Source organism: Crocodylus porosus, unplaced genomic scaffold (assembly GCF_001723895.1).
Source record: "Crocodylus porosus isolate Cpor-Errol unplaced genomic scaffold, CroPor_comp1, whole genome shotgun sequence".
Classification (NCBI taxonomy): Eukaryota; Metazoa; Chordata; order Crocodylia; family Crocodylidae; genus Crocodylus; species Crocodylus porosus.
In genome coordinates this window covers 16,793,767-16,810,778 of record NW_017728911.1, presented here as the reverse complement: position 1 = coordinate 16,810,778, position 17,012 = coordinate 16,793,767, and the positions used below count along the sequence as shown (strand labels likewise).

The 17,012-nt window shown below is 39.6% G+C and overlaps 1 protein-coding gene across 9 annotated transcripts in view; it reads right to left on the bottom strand.

Annotated features, from left to right (window-relative positions):
- ZNF280D (zinc finger protein 280D) overlaps positions 1-17,012 on the bottom strand; it is an 84,053-nt gene that overhangs the window by 29,396 nt on the left and 37,645 nt on the right. For 8 of the 9 annotated variants that reach the window (XM_019533509.1, XM_019533510.1, XM_019533512.1 and 5 more), the window contains 8 exons: positions 15,972-16,139; positions 13,429-13,538; positions 11,386-11,609; positions 5,734-5,891; positions 4,929-5,029; positions 4,676-4,822; positions 3,796-3,930; positions 1,700-1,959 (listed from right to left, as the gene is read on the bottom strand). In XM_019533509.1, coding sequence (XP_019389054.1) covers positions 1,700-1,959; positions 3,796-3,930; positions 4,676-4,822; positions 4,929-5,029; positions 5,734-5,891; positions 11,386-11,609; positions 13,429-13,538; positions 15,972-16,139 — 1,303 coding nt within the window. The remainder of the gene's footprint in view (positions 1-1,699; positions 1,960-3,795; positions 3,931-4,675; positions 4,823-4,928; positions 5,030-5,733; positions 5,892-11,385; positions 11,610-13,428; positions 13,539-15,971; positions 16,140-17,012) is intronic. The other variant, XM_019533514.1, reaches the window with a different exon arrangement.

Sequence of the window (17,012 nt, the reverse complement as noted above, 5' to 3'; positions counted from 1 at the left end):
GGAAGTGGTGCTGGCTCCTACCCTGGGGATCTTTAAGAAGAGGCTTGATGCCTACCTGGCTGGACTCATTTGAGTCCAGTTTTTCTCCCGCCCAGGCGGGGGGTCAGACTTGAAGATCTACAAGGTCCCTTCTGACCCTACTTCTATGATTCCTCCTTGTTCTCCACACTTCATTATGCATAAAAAAGCCTGAGGCTTTCCCTCTACCCCTGATGCTCATCTCCCTCAAAGTCCTTATAAACTTTAAAAAACAAAAACCACTAAGCCTTAAATTAGGAATACTAATTGTATTGTCCCTAATCTTGCCAGAGGTTCCAGAAGTGTAACTAATGAGTTTCATATCTTTGGAAAAACTCCCCTGCACTGAGAGGAGGGGCAGTGGGGGGTGAATGGGGGGAAGGGTAAAGGAAGAGGAGGAGGAAAGTGCTGGAGATATGGCGTACAGGTAAGGGCAGAAGGAAGAGGCAGTCCTAGAGGACCTAATGGGGCAGGGATCCCTATCCAGGTGGGACAGGGATGTTCAAGAAAAGCCTAGAGGGCTGTGTGTGCAGGAGGAAGGGGATGTGCCATTCAGGCACTCCCAAGTCAGCCCCCAGACCTGGTATGAAATTTGCCCTTCCTCAGTTTCACTACTGAGAGATTTTGTTGGGCATCTCAGAACATGAACATCATGAGATTTAGCACTTTAACTGAAAGGCTGAGGCTCATAATCTTTAAATCCTTTATACCAAAGATTATTCAATTAAGTAAAATAACAAAGAAAAAAAAATAAGTCTTAGACTAATCATCCCATCTTCTCAACCGCTATGCTTTCACTCTCCACTTCTGGAATAATTTGTTATTTATGCAATCATCAAAGACCTTCTAGGACAGACAAGACTTGAACATACATCTTTATCCCCTCGCAAGTCACTAATTAATATTTAGCATTTTTAATATTTAATGTCCCCCAACACACACACAGTAAAAATCTAAATTTAATAAAATGCTAGTCATTTCCATGTCAGCTATTCTTCTATTGCCAAGAACCACTGCCACCAAAACAAGATTAACATACAAAGGGTAGGGGCAATTGTATGTTTTGGGGCCTTTAAAAGGTGGGGGAGCTGCTGCTGCTGCTTGAGAATGAGAAGCAGCTGTTACACTAAACCTGCTACCTCTGCAGGATCCTGTAGCCATGTAAGCTAAAATCACCCCAGCTCTCACCTTAAATGAATCAAGACTTAAAAGTTGGAAAAGTTTTGCTGCTTTTGTATGCCTGTAGAAGTAGTTTTCAATCTTTTTTCAAAATATGAATGGATGCGTGGACCCTTTTGGAAATTTCAAATGGAGGCAAAGATCCCTCTGAATTGTAAGTATCGGTATTTGCATACTTTTGACTGATCACAGTAATCTTTTGCGGACTCATTAGACACAATTTGCAGACCCCTAGAAGTCTGCAGAGCACAGGTTGAAAACTACTGCCCTATCGAATCATGCAGATATAACAGTTATTCCCTAACAGCTTGTATCAGTATCGTTTAAAAGTGGTGTAATTGTTGCATGTCTATACCTAGAGTTTCCACTAAATCTATTCCCTCCCAACTGAACATCACATAAACCTCTGTATTTTAATCTTAATGGATCTTAATAAACTAATCTTTAATTAGCTTTAAGTATATTAAAGATATATTTTAAAATTAAAGTCAAATATTTTTACCTTAGATTATACAATGCTGTATTTGCAACTTTATTTTTTTTTTTGCTGGTGTTGCTACTGTTGGTCCATGTGTTTTGCTTCTTCGGTATAGTTGACGGTTTTGATTTTGACTTTGTTTTATTTGAATTAGATTTGTTATGATTTTTAGTGTTTGTATTTTTAGTTTTAGGAGACAACTGAAATGTGGAAGTGCTTGTGCTAACTGAAGAAGTAGCAGATGATCCAGACTGAAGAGGTCCAACAGAAGCTCGAATAGTAACCTAAGAAACATAAAATAAAATAGAATGTTTTTAAAAAAAAGGTTTTAAAATAAATGACCCTATTTTGAGTTGCTTTTAAATTTTTGAAACTCCAGCTTACATGGGATCAAGTAAGTCTTTCATGCATCCTGCAGAATCTGCTCATGTCACTGAACACAACAATAAATAGCTATTGTTAGGAAAATGTTGCTTCACAAGAAATGGATGCTGAATTATATCATCTTCTACTAGTTAAGGAAGTCTTCTGGTTTTTGCCAAACAAGGAATATGGGTAGCAAAAAGGTAACAGAGCTGAAAGTTCTAAATAAATTAAGCATAACTTTTATTACCGAGTCTTCATGCCATGCCTTTTATTTAAAAAAAAAAATTATGCCATCATCACTGAAGTTTGAAATCTTTCCTAAGGGTTTATTAAAAGGGTATATAGTTGCCTACAGGCGCACTAGTGAACTCAGACTGGTGGGGTGGTGGAGCATCCCACAGGAGCAGAGGTGGGGAGGGGGTGGTTTACAGCCACTCCCATGAGACGCTCTACCACCCCACCAGTCTGAGTTCACCAGTCGCACCTGGCTGCTGAGCAAAACTATGAAGTACAATAATTACACAGCTTAAGAAACATGGTTCAAATCTAGTTCTACAGGGACTGAAAATGAGAGAGTGTGGGTATATCTACACGTAAAATTAATTCGCGCTGGAGTTTATTGTTTCTGGACACAGCATTTACACGTGTACTTGGAAATGTAACATGTTGAAACAGGGTGGTACAAACACAGCTGGTAGGGGGCTCCAGGGGTCAGTCTGTCAGTGTGGGGCTCTTCCTGCCTGGATCAACATGCTGCAGAGGGGCTGGCTGGGGCATGAAGGTGCTATAGTACAGGGCTAGCTGGCAGACAGCCCTATACATGCATTGTGACAGAATAAATAATTCCATAGCAGAACAGTACTTCTATTGAGTAGTACTATCCTATAGCAGAGTTAATTATTTTACTCCAGTCTAACAGCACTGCTTGTGTAGACAGTGATGCTTTACCAGGAGGGTAGCAGGGTAGTAAAACACTGGAACAGGTTATCCAGACAGGTGGTGGAAGCTCCATCGTTGGGGGTTTTCAAAACTGGGCTGTAGATGCACACAGTATGGTCAAGTTCATCAACTTCCTCCAGATCTATTAGCTAACACCTATCAATTCCAATAGGTTTTCCTCACATGGAGTACAGGTTTTCAGACCTTCCAAAAGTGGGTATTAAGAAAGAAAAATTGCTAATCCTACAGGGAAATACTCATCTAACTGGCTAGTTTTCACTCATTCTGCTTCTTCTTGAGGAAGCTCAACCAGAGCTGCTACACATACCAATCAAAATATACAAACACAGAACTGTAAAACTAACCAAGGAACAGCAACTTTTGTCCCCTGCTTGGTTGTTGCCATTCCCCTCCATACCCCATGCAAGCTGAGAAAAAGTGAAGATTCTTTGCTATTGATGCTATGTTCTATACAGCCAACCAAGCTTGAGTCCATGTTTTTTCCTCAGGAAAGAAAAAGAAAGGCAGAGCCAGCAGTTTGACAAAGCCGTAGAGACACACCTCATACCAAAAAAAAAAAAATCATGGTTGGGCTACTATTTCTGTATGTTGCAATTTACATATATGCAGCTGTGGAGAAAGACATGAGATTCAGAGCAACTTTAGGAAAAGAAGATAGTATTAAGTGACATGGCAGTAATACAATATTCACTGTCATGGGCAGGGAAGCAGAATCTCTTTCTTCTTTTCCTAAGTATTACTCTACCCAGATAATTTTTCCTACTTTTCCTTCTATTTATATTAAGTAAGCTTACTTTAGTTCCAGGAGGCAATCCTTCTAATTGCTTAGGTTTTCTAAAAGTCCGATGATGCTGAGTCTTGTGATCCATTTTCTCTTTGCATGTCAAAAACTGCAGTCTGCACTTAGTACAACGGTATATTCCTTTTTTCTTTTAAAAATGGAAGACAATCTATAGTAAGCAGGAATCTTTTGATTAACTGAAACTCCCGTATTAACTTATCCTGAGTAATTACAACCCCATTATTAAAATTAGAAAGTCAATCCCTTAATAATCCTACAAGCCAAAATACTGTAAAACAGACCAGAAAGTGAACGTTTGTAAAGTGCTTTGAAAACGTAAAACACTTTTGAAATGTAAAGCACATTACATAAGTACTATGAAGTTGTACTACCCGGGTTATCAGTTTGAAGATATCACAAGTAAAAAATAACTACTCAAGGATCCTATACTGCTCCCCTTTGATTTAGTCAAAGTTTTGTCACAGACTTAAAAAAACCCATCTTGGGCAGCATAACACATTGAAGTAATGAGATAATACATGCATTCTTTCACAGACATGCAATGATGTTTAGTTGTGTAGCTACTTTCACTGGTAATAGAGGTTACCCACCAAAAATGCTCACACGTCAATGCAGAGGAGATCTCTCAATAGAACAAACTGTTTATTTACATCACTCCAAAGAAAACGGGTCAAAATTTTAGAGAGCAACTTTCTCTCCTTATTAATTTATTCACTTGTAATATTTTCAAACTTAGCTATTCTCTCTATATCAATGATTATACAAACGACTAAATACTAAGATATTTTCAGAGTGGATGATACACGTTAATATTACATGTTGCTTTTTGGCCATATTTCTAGAATGTGAAGGGACAAAAAATAACTGCTTACCTGATGCTTCATATAATGATGCATGTATGGAGCTCCAATTTTTATCACTTTGAGACAAAATGGACACAGCAAATGTTTTGTGTTTTCATGAACAGTTCTAAAATGGGTTTCTACATCTGAAAAAGCTGAGGATCTATAATTGCACACCTAGAGACAGAAGCATAATTTAGCCTAATGAAACCTTAGCTTGATTTTAAAATGTTAAATCAGGGAAAAAGAGCAGCTCAATACAAAACTGAACACTCTGAAGTACCTGGCAAACATATGGCATTTCACCTGGCTTATGATTGTCCTTCATATGTTGCAAAAGAACTTGCTCAGTTTCAAAGGATAATTCACAAATTTTACAAATAGCTGAAAAAGAAAGGGACATAATCAATGCACACACCTTTGGGTTTGGAGACAGAAAATGGAGCATCATGTATAAATGGCTATGCACAGACATAAAACAGTGCATATGTAATATAAAGATATCTTAAACCTGTGGGGGCCAACCTTTTCAGCAAGTGTGTCACAAATTAGCCCCACACCTTCCCAAGTGCCACTCCAATCCCCTTTCCCTGCTGAATCAACTGCTCTGCTTTTTGCTCCCTGCCTGATCTGCTGTTTTGTTTCCTTCTCAGTGCTAATTGCCCAATTTGCTGCTTTGCTTTGAACTTACTGCCCTTTCTGCCATGATGCTGCCTGTTCCTTCCCCAATCTTCCATGGGCCATGCACAATGGCTGCCCATGCCACTTGTCTTACCTAGGCCACCTCTGCCTTCAACTGCAGATTCATTTTGCTCTCAAAACTAGGAGTACTGCAATGAGGAGGTCCTGGCAAAACCCATTCAGATTTCAAACTACAAGAAATCTGGCAACAGGAATTCCCAGTCACATTGGACTGGGACAAAAGTTGATAAACTAACTGATGATCAACCTATCTCAAATTGCAATTTTTTTTTCATGCAACAATGGTTTATCATGTCAGCTTTTACTCCCAGACTGCAAACTGCTAAAAAGAAAAAATAATCTAAACTGTACAAACACCGATTAAATATAAAAGCAGCCTAACTTACTAGAAGATTCGTAAGGGGTGTGTGTACTTTCAATGTGGCACTGCAGCTGGAAGGGTGTGGGAAACTGACGATAACAGTGTTGACAGGTGGTGTGGCTTTCCCAACTTTCACTGCTCTGCTTCTCAAGCTCTAAGTGATGTTTCATGTGGTTCATAAACCTATAAATGATAGGGAACAGGTGCATAAGCTACGTTTAAACAAAAGCCATACGTGGTGAAGTCAGCATGCAACATATAAAGTGAAGCCGTCAAAATGTTGTAAAAGCACTCTTAAGCTTTCCAAAATTATAAGAAATACGAGTACTCGTTACAATTCATTTGAAGTGTCACAATTTTCATAAACTGACGATGAACTGAATGAGATATCCTGAATATTAAGTAAAACATCCTACATATTAGGCAAGCTACAGTATTGTTACTTAAAATTTTTTTATAGCTTTGCCACTGATATAATCGCCATTTAATATGGAGCAGCAGGAAGAAAAAAATAATGAACAAGTCAACCTGCCCCCTTCCTCAAAACTCACTGCCCTTGAGTTCTGTAGAACTAAATCTATGCAAAGCTTCGGTCGCTGATTCAATTCGGTGGAGATTTGTGGCTGAATCTCCGAATCCAAATTGAATTAGGAGACCCTTTAATCTCTCTGAATTGAATCGGAACCCTCCGAGTTCATTCGGAAAGAATCGGGACACAGACACAGCTTTAAATGTTTTTTCTACATACCTCTAGGTACCAGGCAGCTCATGAATGCTGCAATGCTGGGGCAGATGGAATGTCCCACACGAGTGCCGGGGGATCCCCAGTGTGCTCTGCAGCAGACCTGGATCTAGGCCAGAAGCGCTTCCAATCCACTTCCAGTCTGCTGGGGAGTGCCCTGGAGGGCTACCCCACACCCTTCCAGCTTGACAGCTGGTGCCTCCTAGGTCTGGCAGGGCACCCAGCATCCACCCACACCTGATTACTGAGCCAGAGAGGTGTGCCCCCGCCACGCACTTGGTGGCAAACCCAGAAGTGAACTGGAAGTACTTCCAGGTTTGCCACCAAGCACATGGAGGCCTCTCCCACCCATGCTCCTATGGGTTGCTCCATCTGCCCCACCATCGCAGCATTCACAGGTGGCACCTGGTACCTTGAGGCACACAGAAAAAACATGTAAAGCTGTGTCTATGGCCGAATCGCTGATTCTCCGAATCAGCACTGAATCTTCCGATTCGCATTCGGCCGAATTGAAATTGGGACAGTGATCTGAATCAACGAATCGAATCACTGTCCCTGATTCGGACCAAATCAGAATCCGAATCAAATACAGCCCATTTTGCACACCCCTGTGTAGAACTGCAGCTTCACAAGAAGCCTGAAGCTATCAAGCGTCAAAACTGGATCAGCAGTGAGGGTATTGGTAGCTGAATCCAGAAACCTCCTCCATCAACTCTGGAAATTCTAGAAGTTTTCGTGGTACAACATATCTTCAGGATAGATGATAATTTTTGAAGCTTTCAAAAGAAAGAATGTCACTACTCCAAAAGCTTTAGTGCTGTGATGAGATTGCCAATGATGTATGTACAATGAACATCCTAATAAAAAGGTCTGAAGGAGCTAGCCTAAAGATCAATATAGAAGGCATCTGATCTATAAGAAGGCTAAGCCACTTGGTATTTCCCTTGATGATAATTCTAAGATATGCTTGATGCTTTCCACACTTTCAAGAAAAGAACCCTTGCTACACATAGCCTATAACTTAAGTTTTAGAATCTAAGAGAAAGAGGAACCCCCTCATAAAAAACAGGAAGTTCATAGACAAGTCGATTCCTTTCCTTATGAGCAACATGGCAGAAATGGGTTTTTAAGAGAAACTTAAATGTGGAAAAAGTAAGTACTAATGCATAAATGCACTGGTCCACAAGAGCACAACCTAGGAGTCATCAATTTCACTATGAAGCCATGGCACATTCTTGGAGTTTTAACATGAGCCGAGAGGAGAGCAAAAGTGCTTAATCAAAGCCCACAATCCATCAATCAAAATGGTAACCATCACCTAATATAATCATCACTCCCAGTTCTCCTCCACTTCTAAACCTCTGAAGTACAGGGGAGAAGGAGGAGGTGGCAGAAGTGGCAACAGGGGTGTGTATTATTGATCATATCTACATTTCAATCATTCTCTCTCAAAGGTATCCACAGGTCCTGAAGGTAGGAGACCCCCTCTAGCAAGTCAGGCTGTGTAGTCACGCTAGTCATAGCTAGTAGTAAAGGTTACAGACTGGTAAATAATGACAAGGATAAGTCAGTTCTTGGAGGTATTGCAAAGGTGATGGTGGTTGGCCAGCTGAATATGAGCTCCAAATCTGAAGGCAGCTAAAACTACTTACAGTAATATGTACTGTACAAGTATGTACAAACAGGGAAATATTCAGGGGAAAATAAGGAGTTGGTATTATTACTGTATATTAACTTCAGAAGACCATTACTGGAATACTGTATCTAGCACATGTGGATAAAATGGAAAGGATTCAGAAAGAGGCACAAAAAAGGGTATACAAGAAGATTTGGTTTCAGTTAAAAGTTAAAGCAGCTCAGCCTTTTTACTTTATACTAGCAAAGGCTGAAAGACAACTTACAGTCCAGAAAGACCTATATCATGAAAAGATTCCTGAAAAGTAGAGGGTTATTTAATTAGCAAACAGACACATAACAAGATTCAATGGCTGAAAGTTTAAGCTAGACAAACAGACAAAAATTAAGTGCATTTTTTCCCCATTAGCTTGCTTTGGAAGAGACATTCCCATGGCACCAATGGTAATCCACAGTAGAAAACAATTCCAAAAAAGTTAACAGGAATCCATCCAACAGATTGTATAAGAACATCCTGGACAGTGGGGGGCGGGAAAAAAAGAAACCTTGATGTTGGCTCAGCATCTAAGGCGGGGTGGGCAAAATATGTCCCACGGGCCACCAGGCCATTCTATCTGGCCTGCAAGGCCCCTAAAAAATTAATTATCATCTGCCTGTAGCTGCCTGTCAAAGACGACAAGGCACCAGTGGAAGCAGGACCCAGGGGGAGCTGGTGGCAGGACTCTGCAACTGCAGCAGTAAGGCCCACCCAGCCCTGCCCCACCCCAAACCCTCCCCAACCAACCGGAAGCCTCCACCTAAGCAGACTTCCAACCTTGCAACCCTGGGGCTGTTTGCCCCCCTCCCTCCATCCATCCAGATGTGCAACTCAGCTAAAAATTCAGAGGGGAGGGGAGGATGCAAGAGACTGCTCCAGTCCTTGGGGCCAGGCCGTGCCGGCTCCCACTGCCCTGCAGCCCTGGTGATGCAGCTGGGAACCACGTGGTGCTGGAGTGGCTGGTGAGTGGGCAGAGGGTGGGGAGAAGCAGCATCAGCAGGCAGGAAAGCAGGGATGTGGTGGTGGAAGCACCAGCGAGTGGGTGGACAAGCATGAGCGCAGTGACAGCTAGGCAGGAGCATGGGGCCCGCGCAAATGCCCTGGTGCCAGGGCAGGGCAGCAGGAGTGTGGGGCCTGGGCTGGCAAAGCCCAGCAGGGAGCCAGGCTGAGCTGTGTCATCAGGGAGAGGGGGGAGGCTGGCCCAGCTCCATAGAGCCACTGCCAGCCTGGGCCCCTGCCAGCCAGGCCTGGCCCCAGGGCACCAGCATGCTCCCACCCAGCTGTCTCTGTGCTCACACCCGCCCACCAGCCACCACTATTTCCCCACCTGCTGCCACCGCTTCTCCCCACCTCTACCCCTTGACAGCCATTCTGGCACTGCATGTTTCTTAAGATGCATCACCGGGACCACAGGAGCCAACACATCAAGAGCTGACCTGGCCCACCCTGGACCCTGCGATTCTTGGCTGGCTCTGTGCAGTGCCGGCCAGGCTAGGCCAGCTCCTGCTGCATTTTGTGCTCTCAGCCGTGCTGGGAACAACAAGTCAGGGGGAAACGGGGAAGTTGCAGCAGCAGGCAGGAAGATTCGGAAGCAGCAGGAGAAGGGCAACAGTGGTAAACAGGAGGAGAAAGCGGTGGCAGGTAGGTGGGAGTATGGGGCCTGTGCCAGTGCCTCAGGGCCAGGAGTGCAGAGTCCAGGCTGGCAGGAGCACTGGCAGGGGCTCCAGGCAATGAGGGAGGGAGGAGAGAGCAAGAGAAAGTGCACGAGAGAGAGAGAGAGAGAGAGAGAGAGAGAGAGAGAGAGAGAGAGAGAGAGAGAGTGTGTGTGTGTGTGTGTGTGTGTGTGTGTGTAGAGTTCCACACCCACACACATACCCCCCTCACACTGCTATACATGCACAACCCAGACTCCCTATATACCTCAGACATCCTCCCACTCCACACAAGCCACAACCCTCCCCAGCCACACAGTCTCCCCACAAATCCCATCCCCACCCACACCACCACACCTATCCAACTGCCCCACAAACACACCATGTACCCACAGCACCCCACAAACCTATGCCCACCCACCCATACCCTCTACCACATAAGAGTAAGACTTTATTTTAGGCTCTTATACTGGCTGGTGCAAACAAAGTCAAAAACATTTTTGTAAGTTTAAAGTGCACCAGTCAATTCTGGCTAGAAGTAAAACTCCAAGATATGCATGTTTTGAAAACACAATCTGTTCACTAAAAAATCTAAAATATGTTATTATCAATTAAGTTCATTAGTAAAATCAAGAATTTTGTTCAATAATCTTTTACATAAAAATATTCTTATGTTTTAGGACCATTTCCTATGGAGTATTCTCAAGAGGATATCAAAAAAGAGAAGCTCTTATTGTACAGTAAAAGCCATTATGCCTACAAAAAGAAAACTTTTTTCAATCCACATCAAATACTGTTTACAGTTTTTACGATAAATTGAAAGGAAGGAAATGCCACAGCCAACAGCAACTATAAAACCATGAGAGTAAATCCTTTGAAGGTCTGACAGCATACAATATTTTCCAGCTGCTTAAAAGACAAATTACTAGTGCTTTTACTTGTGACTTAGGTTTTAAGTGTATGTAATAGTGATTTTAATGCCTGCAATTACAAGAACCTTTTGTTTTATTTTAATGATATGGGTTTAATATTAGCAAAAATCTGTTCATTTTAACTTGCAGACTGTGCCCTTTGAAAGCACAGTCCGTCTTTCAGCTTTACATTCTGCTACTTCAGCTTCCTTATGAGAAAGAACTATGACTTTAACTGCCAAAGCAACTGTGATACAAAATGGCCTGCCTATTAAAACAGCTTACCAATGTTTTTTGCTGTATTTGAAAGTGAAGTTATTTAATCAAAAGAAGAGTTCTTACATAGGGTAAACCACCAACTATTATTCACTGAGGATCCCTAGAGGGATTTATAGTGAAATCTACTGATAATGTCATCAATCTGGGTGGCACACTGTAAGGAGGTAGTAATGTCCTGCTCTTTTCATTCCCATAGCACCATAACTATCTTATTACAATTTACTATAGTTTACCTTTTTAACCATTTTAATCTGTACAAAATTTAACTCCCAACATTCACATGAAGTAGAAAAACATCTGATCTTACTTAAGACTGTATTATTTTTATATTAGTTCTCCACAGGAGAAACAATTCTGACATCACAATTTAAACATATATTCAGTGACTAAATTACAGAAGTGAATGAGTAGACAGATATACCTTATGTTATTTTTAAGAACTTTCAGACAGCTGAAGCACTTAAAAGTTGTATGAGTCTTCTGTTCCTGTTGTACCTGCTGGACATCACCTTCATGTTTTCCATAATAAAAGTCATTAACTAACATAATCAATTTTCCTTTCTCAGATTCAGGAGTATTACTTGGTGAACATTCCGTTTTGGTCATTCCCGGAAAGAAATTATTTATCATATCTGGACAGCAATACTGAAAGAGACACAAGTCTGAATTACCAAATTGTACTAAACCGCTAGTTTTTTAAGAATTATCAAAATAAAACAATAAAGACGACATCTGCATTTCCATTTCATTTAAATTTGGAATGTGTTATGCCTTTGCTCCTGAACAGATATATAATCTAAATGGTATGAAGGCAGTTAACGATTGGAAAGGTTACCTAGAGAAGTTGTGGAATCCCCGTTCCTGGAAATTTTCAAGAGCAGGTTAGAGAGACACTTGACTGGGATGATTTAGTCATAGAAGAACATGCCCTGAGCAGGGGGCTGAACTAGATGACCTCCTGAGGCTCCTTTCCAACCCTACTTGCCTATAATCCCACTTTTGCATTGAAAGTTTGTAAGTATATACGGGTGAGATTTAGATTAGAAAAGGCTTGACAATTTAAATACTGGTATTTTTTTTCTCTTAAGAGAAGCATAGATCACAAGGCAGAATTAATATCTTCTCTTACACAATGGCTAAAACCTTTTGAAATAAACACTACAACTTCACTTTCTCAATCTCCATTTTTTTCAGTAAGGAGCTACTTGCCTTCCCAAAGTAATAATTTAATTAAATAAAACATCTGCCTTGCAAACAACATAGTTAGCTATAAAGCATGAATTTACTGTGAACTATGGAAAAAGTTCTAAGCATTTTTTATTTTTGGTTTATTTTATATTTCATATACGTTTTTTGGTTTATTTTATATTAAAGAAAGACATTCTGGCAAAGGAATTGGTTGAACTGATCAGAAAGGATCAACAGTACCAACACCAGAAGTTTCTTCCAAATTCTGCTGTTGAATACAGAAATGGGAAGCCACAGCTTCAGTTTCCCTATCTAAAAATGAAGACATTTACATATCAATCAACTGTATTATAAAACTTAATATTTAGAAAGTATCAAATTCTTCGGAGAAAAGGTACTATACAAGTCTTCAACAGTGAATAAAACCAGAATGTTACAGAGGAAAGGTGTTCCTTTTTGCTAGATACAGTGCCTACTTGTACAGTACTAATTTCTCTGACCTTGGCTGGCAATAGTCTTATTTTCTGTTCAAGAAAAAAAATGGCAGATTCAATATATTTATCCTAGCTAGAGTTACTGAAGATGTGTATTCATTCTTAAGAAAAAAAATCTGATTAGTTATAACCACACAAATCCTCTTTTTTATAATGAATTTTAGCATCGAAACCACCAAATAAATATAACTTCTGTAGGACCAAAGTTGAGGCACAGATCAAAGTCAAACAGCTGTACTTGATTATCTATATATTAAATATATCATTTTTGATTATGCTTTAGATTTTTGGCTGGGGAAGAAGAGGAACAGAACAAATTGCTCCATTTTGCAAGCTGCATCTATTTGCTTAAACTGTTTCAAGCCCCTGAAAACACCATATCTTGGACTGTAGACATACAGGGCTCAGTTATAGAACAGTCCATATTATTTCCATGTGAGAGCTGAGGATTATCTAATGCCATAATAAGAGATATAAGGCTGTCATAGAAATGGGATACATGTAACTACAAGATTTTAATACAAGATGAAACATGCACTTTTGAAAAAGATCAGAAACAATGGGGAAAAAGTGAAAATTTCTCTTAATTTGCTCCTTTTTCTATTTTCCCCTCTTCCTTGGGATTGGAAGACATTTTGCAACTCGCAGGTCTGGGCCCTTGGTTAAAATATTCAAAAGATAATCTATCAACTTCTTAAATAAAATATGATGTCCCCTTTCATAACTTTATTTAGTTTCACAAAAGTTTGTAATTACTTTTCAACAACTCAAAAATCTTTTACCTTCATGTGGTTTTTTAAAGGATCCATAAGATTAAAATGAATATTGCACTGTGGACAAGCTCGCGGAAATGGTGCTCCATTTTTAACACTGCTTGATGTAGTGTTAGCATCTGTAAAATGCAAAGAAAATTTTATAAATCCATATTCACCATCACAAAATTGATTATAATGAAAATATATGATCCCACAAAACATATAGTTTAAAATAAACTATATTTTAGCTGATGTGGCAGGGGTCGCAATCAATAAGGACCGAATTCCAACTTCCGTTATAATTACACTTCCTTTTTCAAATCCCGTTTGGGTTGAATCTGTTTGGTCAAAGTACATAGGTGAACAACTTGCACAAAATCTTAGGATAAGTCCAAAATCCTACGTAAGAGTGTGTGATCAATGATCTGTTTATTAAAGCCCTAAGAAAAGTCTTTGTCTTCTTTCTGTACCTCATACAACAGCATTTAGGAATTTTTTTTTTTTAATTCTGAAAGCATCAATTCTCAGAAGAACATATACAAAAAGTTTTTCTATTTTACAGCACTTGGCACCCTACATCCCACAGAAGTGTGGCTTCAGTGGCAGCCAGCCTCCCCATGCTGCTAGAGAGCCAAGCAGCAGTGGCAGCTGGGTTCTAGCACCTGCCCACATGTCTGACCCAAACTGGCCCTCAGCCTAAAAGGTTGTCAACCACTGTTGTATCAGGATCTGAACACCATTCCACCTGATAATTTCAGAAAGGACTTTTACTGTCTGGTTCTCAACTAGGAGAATAGGCCTGTTCAGTTGCATCATTTCCACTGAGCGAAGGTGTCTAGGGGCCTTCTAAAGAGTAAGGCAGTGTCTCATATACCAGGAATGAGCAAGTAGCATTTCTCTTACGGATGTATTAGTTAACAGATAGCAAACAAACTTTATTTAAGCTTTATGATAGCTTATCTTTTGTGATTACTACTTACAACTGGGATCCCAGTTCTCTTGGAGCCACCAAAAATCAGAACCAGGAACTTAATGGAGAAAAAAAAAAATCTCTCGTGTATAAGCAGTGCATGGAGGACTCCATGCTGGGTTATCAATTTAGACGTTAGGAAATAAGTAAGGGAGAAGTTTTACATATGGATTATTTGGCATTAAATTGTAGCCTGCCAGACTATAAACAAAAATCAAAAACAGTCAGTATAAATACATCCAACATATAAGTGAATGAGTAAGCATACATTAGTAACCACTTGACAGCCAAGTGGACTATCGGATCATTTCCCCCTCGCTCCAATTCGGTCCATGAAGTGACATGGATTTAATGGATTCTCCCTTGAGGACAGCAGTACTTATAAGATTCATAACAGGCAGAAAGTCCTTTTCAGTGGATGATCATTGCAAAAGAACATACCTTCACAAGGCTGCAAATTTTTTCTGTTAGTTTTTATAAAGCATTTTAACAAATTACAGTTAGGGACAAGCCAAGTAAGGAAATTAAGTCTGTAGCAAGACCTGTTGTTCTGTGGTGCCACAGTGCTAGATTATGAATTTTCTACATTCATACTGAATTACTTCAAGAAACTGTCATAAAACCAGATTTTAACTGAACAGCATAATTATTCTTTACCTACTTGTTTTAATAAAAATAAATCTGAAAAATCTTTCTGTACATTTTAAGCTGCAACTTAATTTTGTTTGCCAAGGATCCAATGTGGCCTGGAAGAAATTTTCTTGCTGTAACATTCAGAATTACTGGAACCACCTCTTTCTAGTTGGGGTGAAAAAAAGGCTGTGGACAAGAGTTGCAAATAAGGGGATCATGTAATCACACACAACAGCTCAAAAAGCTACAAGTAGTATGAAAACAGCTCTTGAAAAGTTCAGCATCCATTTTTACTTTCTTTGGCCAGGAGACTGAGGTGGAAAAATAGCACATCAAGTTCAGGAATCTGTAACCCAAGTGAAATCTAGTTGCTTGGGAAACATCTAGTTATGCACCTATTCTATAATTCTATTTAAAACAGCTAGAATAAGTTACCTCTTTGGGGAAAAGTAGGCTTTTTAAAAATAAACCAACACCACTACTATTAAAAACAGAAAAAGGTAAAAAGTAGGGTTTTTTTTAATATCCTGTCCAAATGTCAAATTCTGCAGCTAAGGAGTTCCTGAAATCTTATCAGTCAGTTCCTTTCTATAAACAGTCTATGTTAATGTGATGAATTAAGGGGTATTCAACATTAAACAGTCACATCCTCACAACTACTGAACCTTTTCTCTTGGCTTGTTTTTATAGAGAGAGTTAAAACAAGCTAAATCTGAAGACAACACATACCATAATTTATATAAATTTGTAAGATCTCCATTTGCATTATATATAAATATTAGAAAAAAATGTTAACACGAAAAGAGATTTTTTTGAGGAATAAGCACGAGGGTCAGGCAGTGTTACTGAGCTACACAACCTTAATTTCTGAGTGTTGACTGTTTAGCTTTAACATTGCATTAGTACTAGCTTTTTCCATGGAACAAATACATGGATTAACAGCTAGACCATTGTGAGTCTACCCTACCTTTTGAAGATACATTTTGAGATGGTGTTACTGTTGGAGATTTAACTGAAGGTGATACAGCTGAATTGCTTCCAGCACCAACCTCATTAGGCTTGGCCTTTTTTGGAGTAACATTGTTGCCTTCGGAAGCAGCAGGACGCTTAGATACAAAAACACTCTCATTCAGACCTACAGTGGTTTAAATTAAAAAACCTCAGTTTGTTTGTTTGTTTGTTTCACAGCATATTACCAACATCTTACCAATACCTACTCTTTAATGGATGGATAAGCCTAAATAACTATAAAAACTTGGTTTATACAATAAGCCGTTTAGAAAGTAAGAAAATTATGTCTGACCAACAATATTCTGAAGTGAATGCTGTGTAAAGAAGTAATAAAAGGAAAGTGAAGGCCCATTATTTGTAACTCTTCACAAACTCATGCCAGGCTGCCTTTGAAGTTGCTTGTCTTTCCGTTTTCTCTTCACTGGCTTACTTTTTCATGCTTTCTCACAGTCTAATTATGTGAAAATATCAGTCTTACCCCTGCCATTTAGATCTACCTTTCAAATTCTCCTCAAACGATAAATCTTTCACTCTGTCTTTACTTCCACTGCCTCTCCTCCTTATTTTGTAGTCACTTCTGGTTTAATTATATAACTGTAAAACACTGAGGTCTCAGTTAGTATGCAAGGTATTTTATAAAACAGAAGTTACATTGTATATAAAATCTAGTAATCCATGAAATGGTGTTGCCCCGGCAAATAAATTTTTACCCTTTTAGATAAACTGAATTAACTTCCAAACGTTTAGTGAGACCTGCAGCATACAGCAATTTGCTACTACGATATGGAAACACCAAATACATGTGAGACCAATGACCTGATTTTTGGAGCCACAACAAAAATCTGTGCATCTCTCTCCCAGTAGTATGCTGCACTAAAAAGAATTTACGAGACACTGAATAACAAAACAAATGTTCAGTGCAGATAAACCAGTTTGAAAATAGCTGAAACTAGTTTAAAATAAACCTGGCTGAATGTAGTATCAGACTTAATTGATT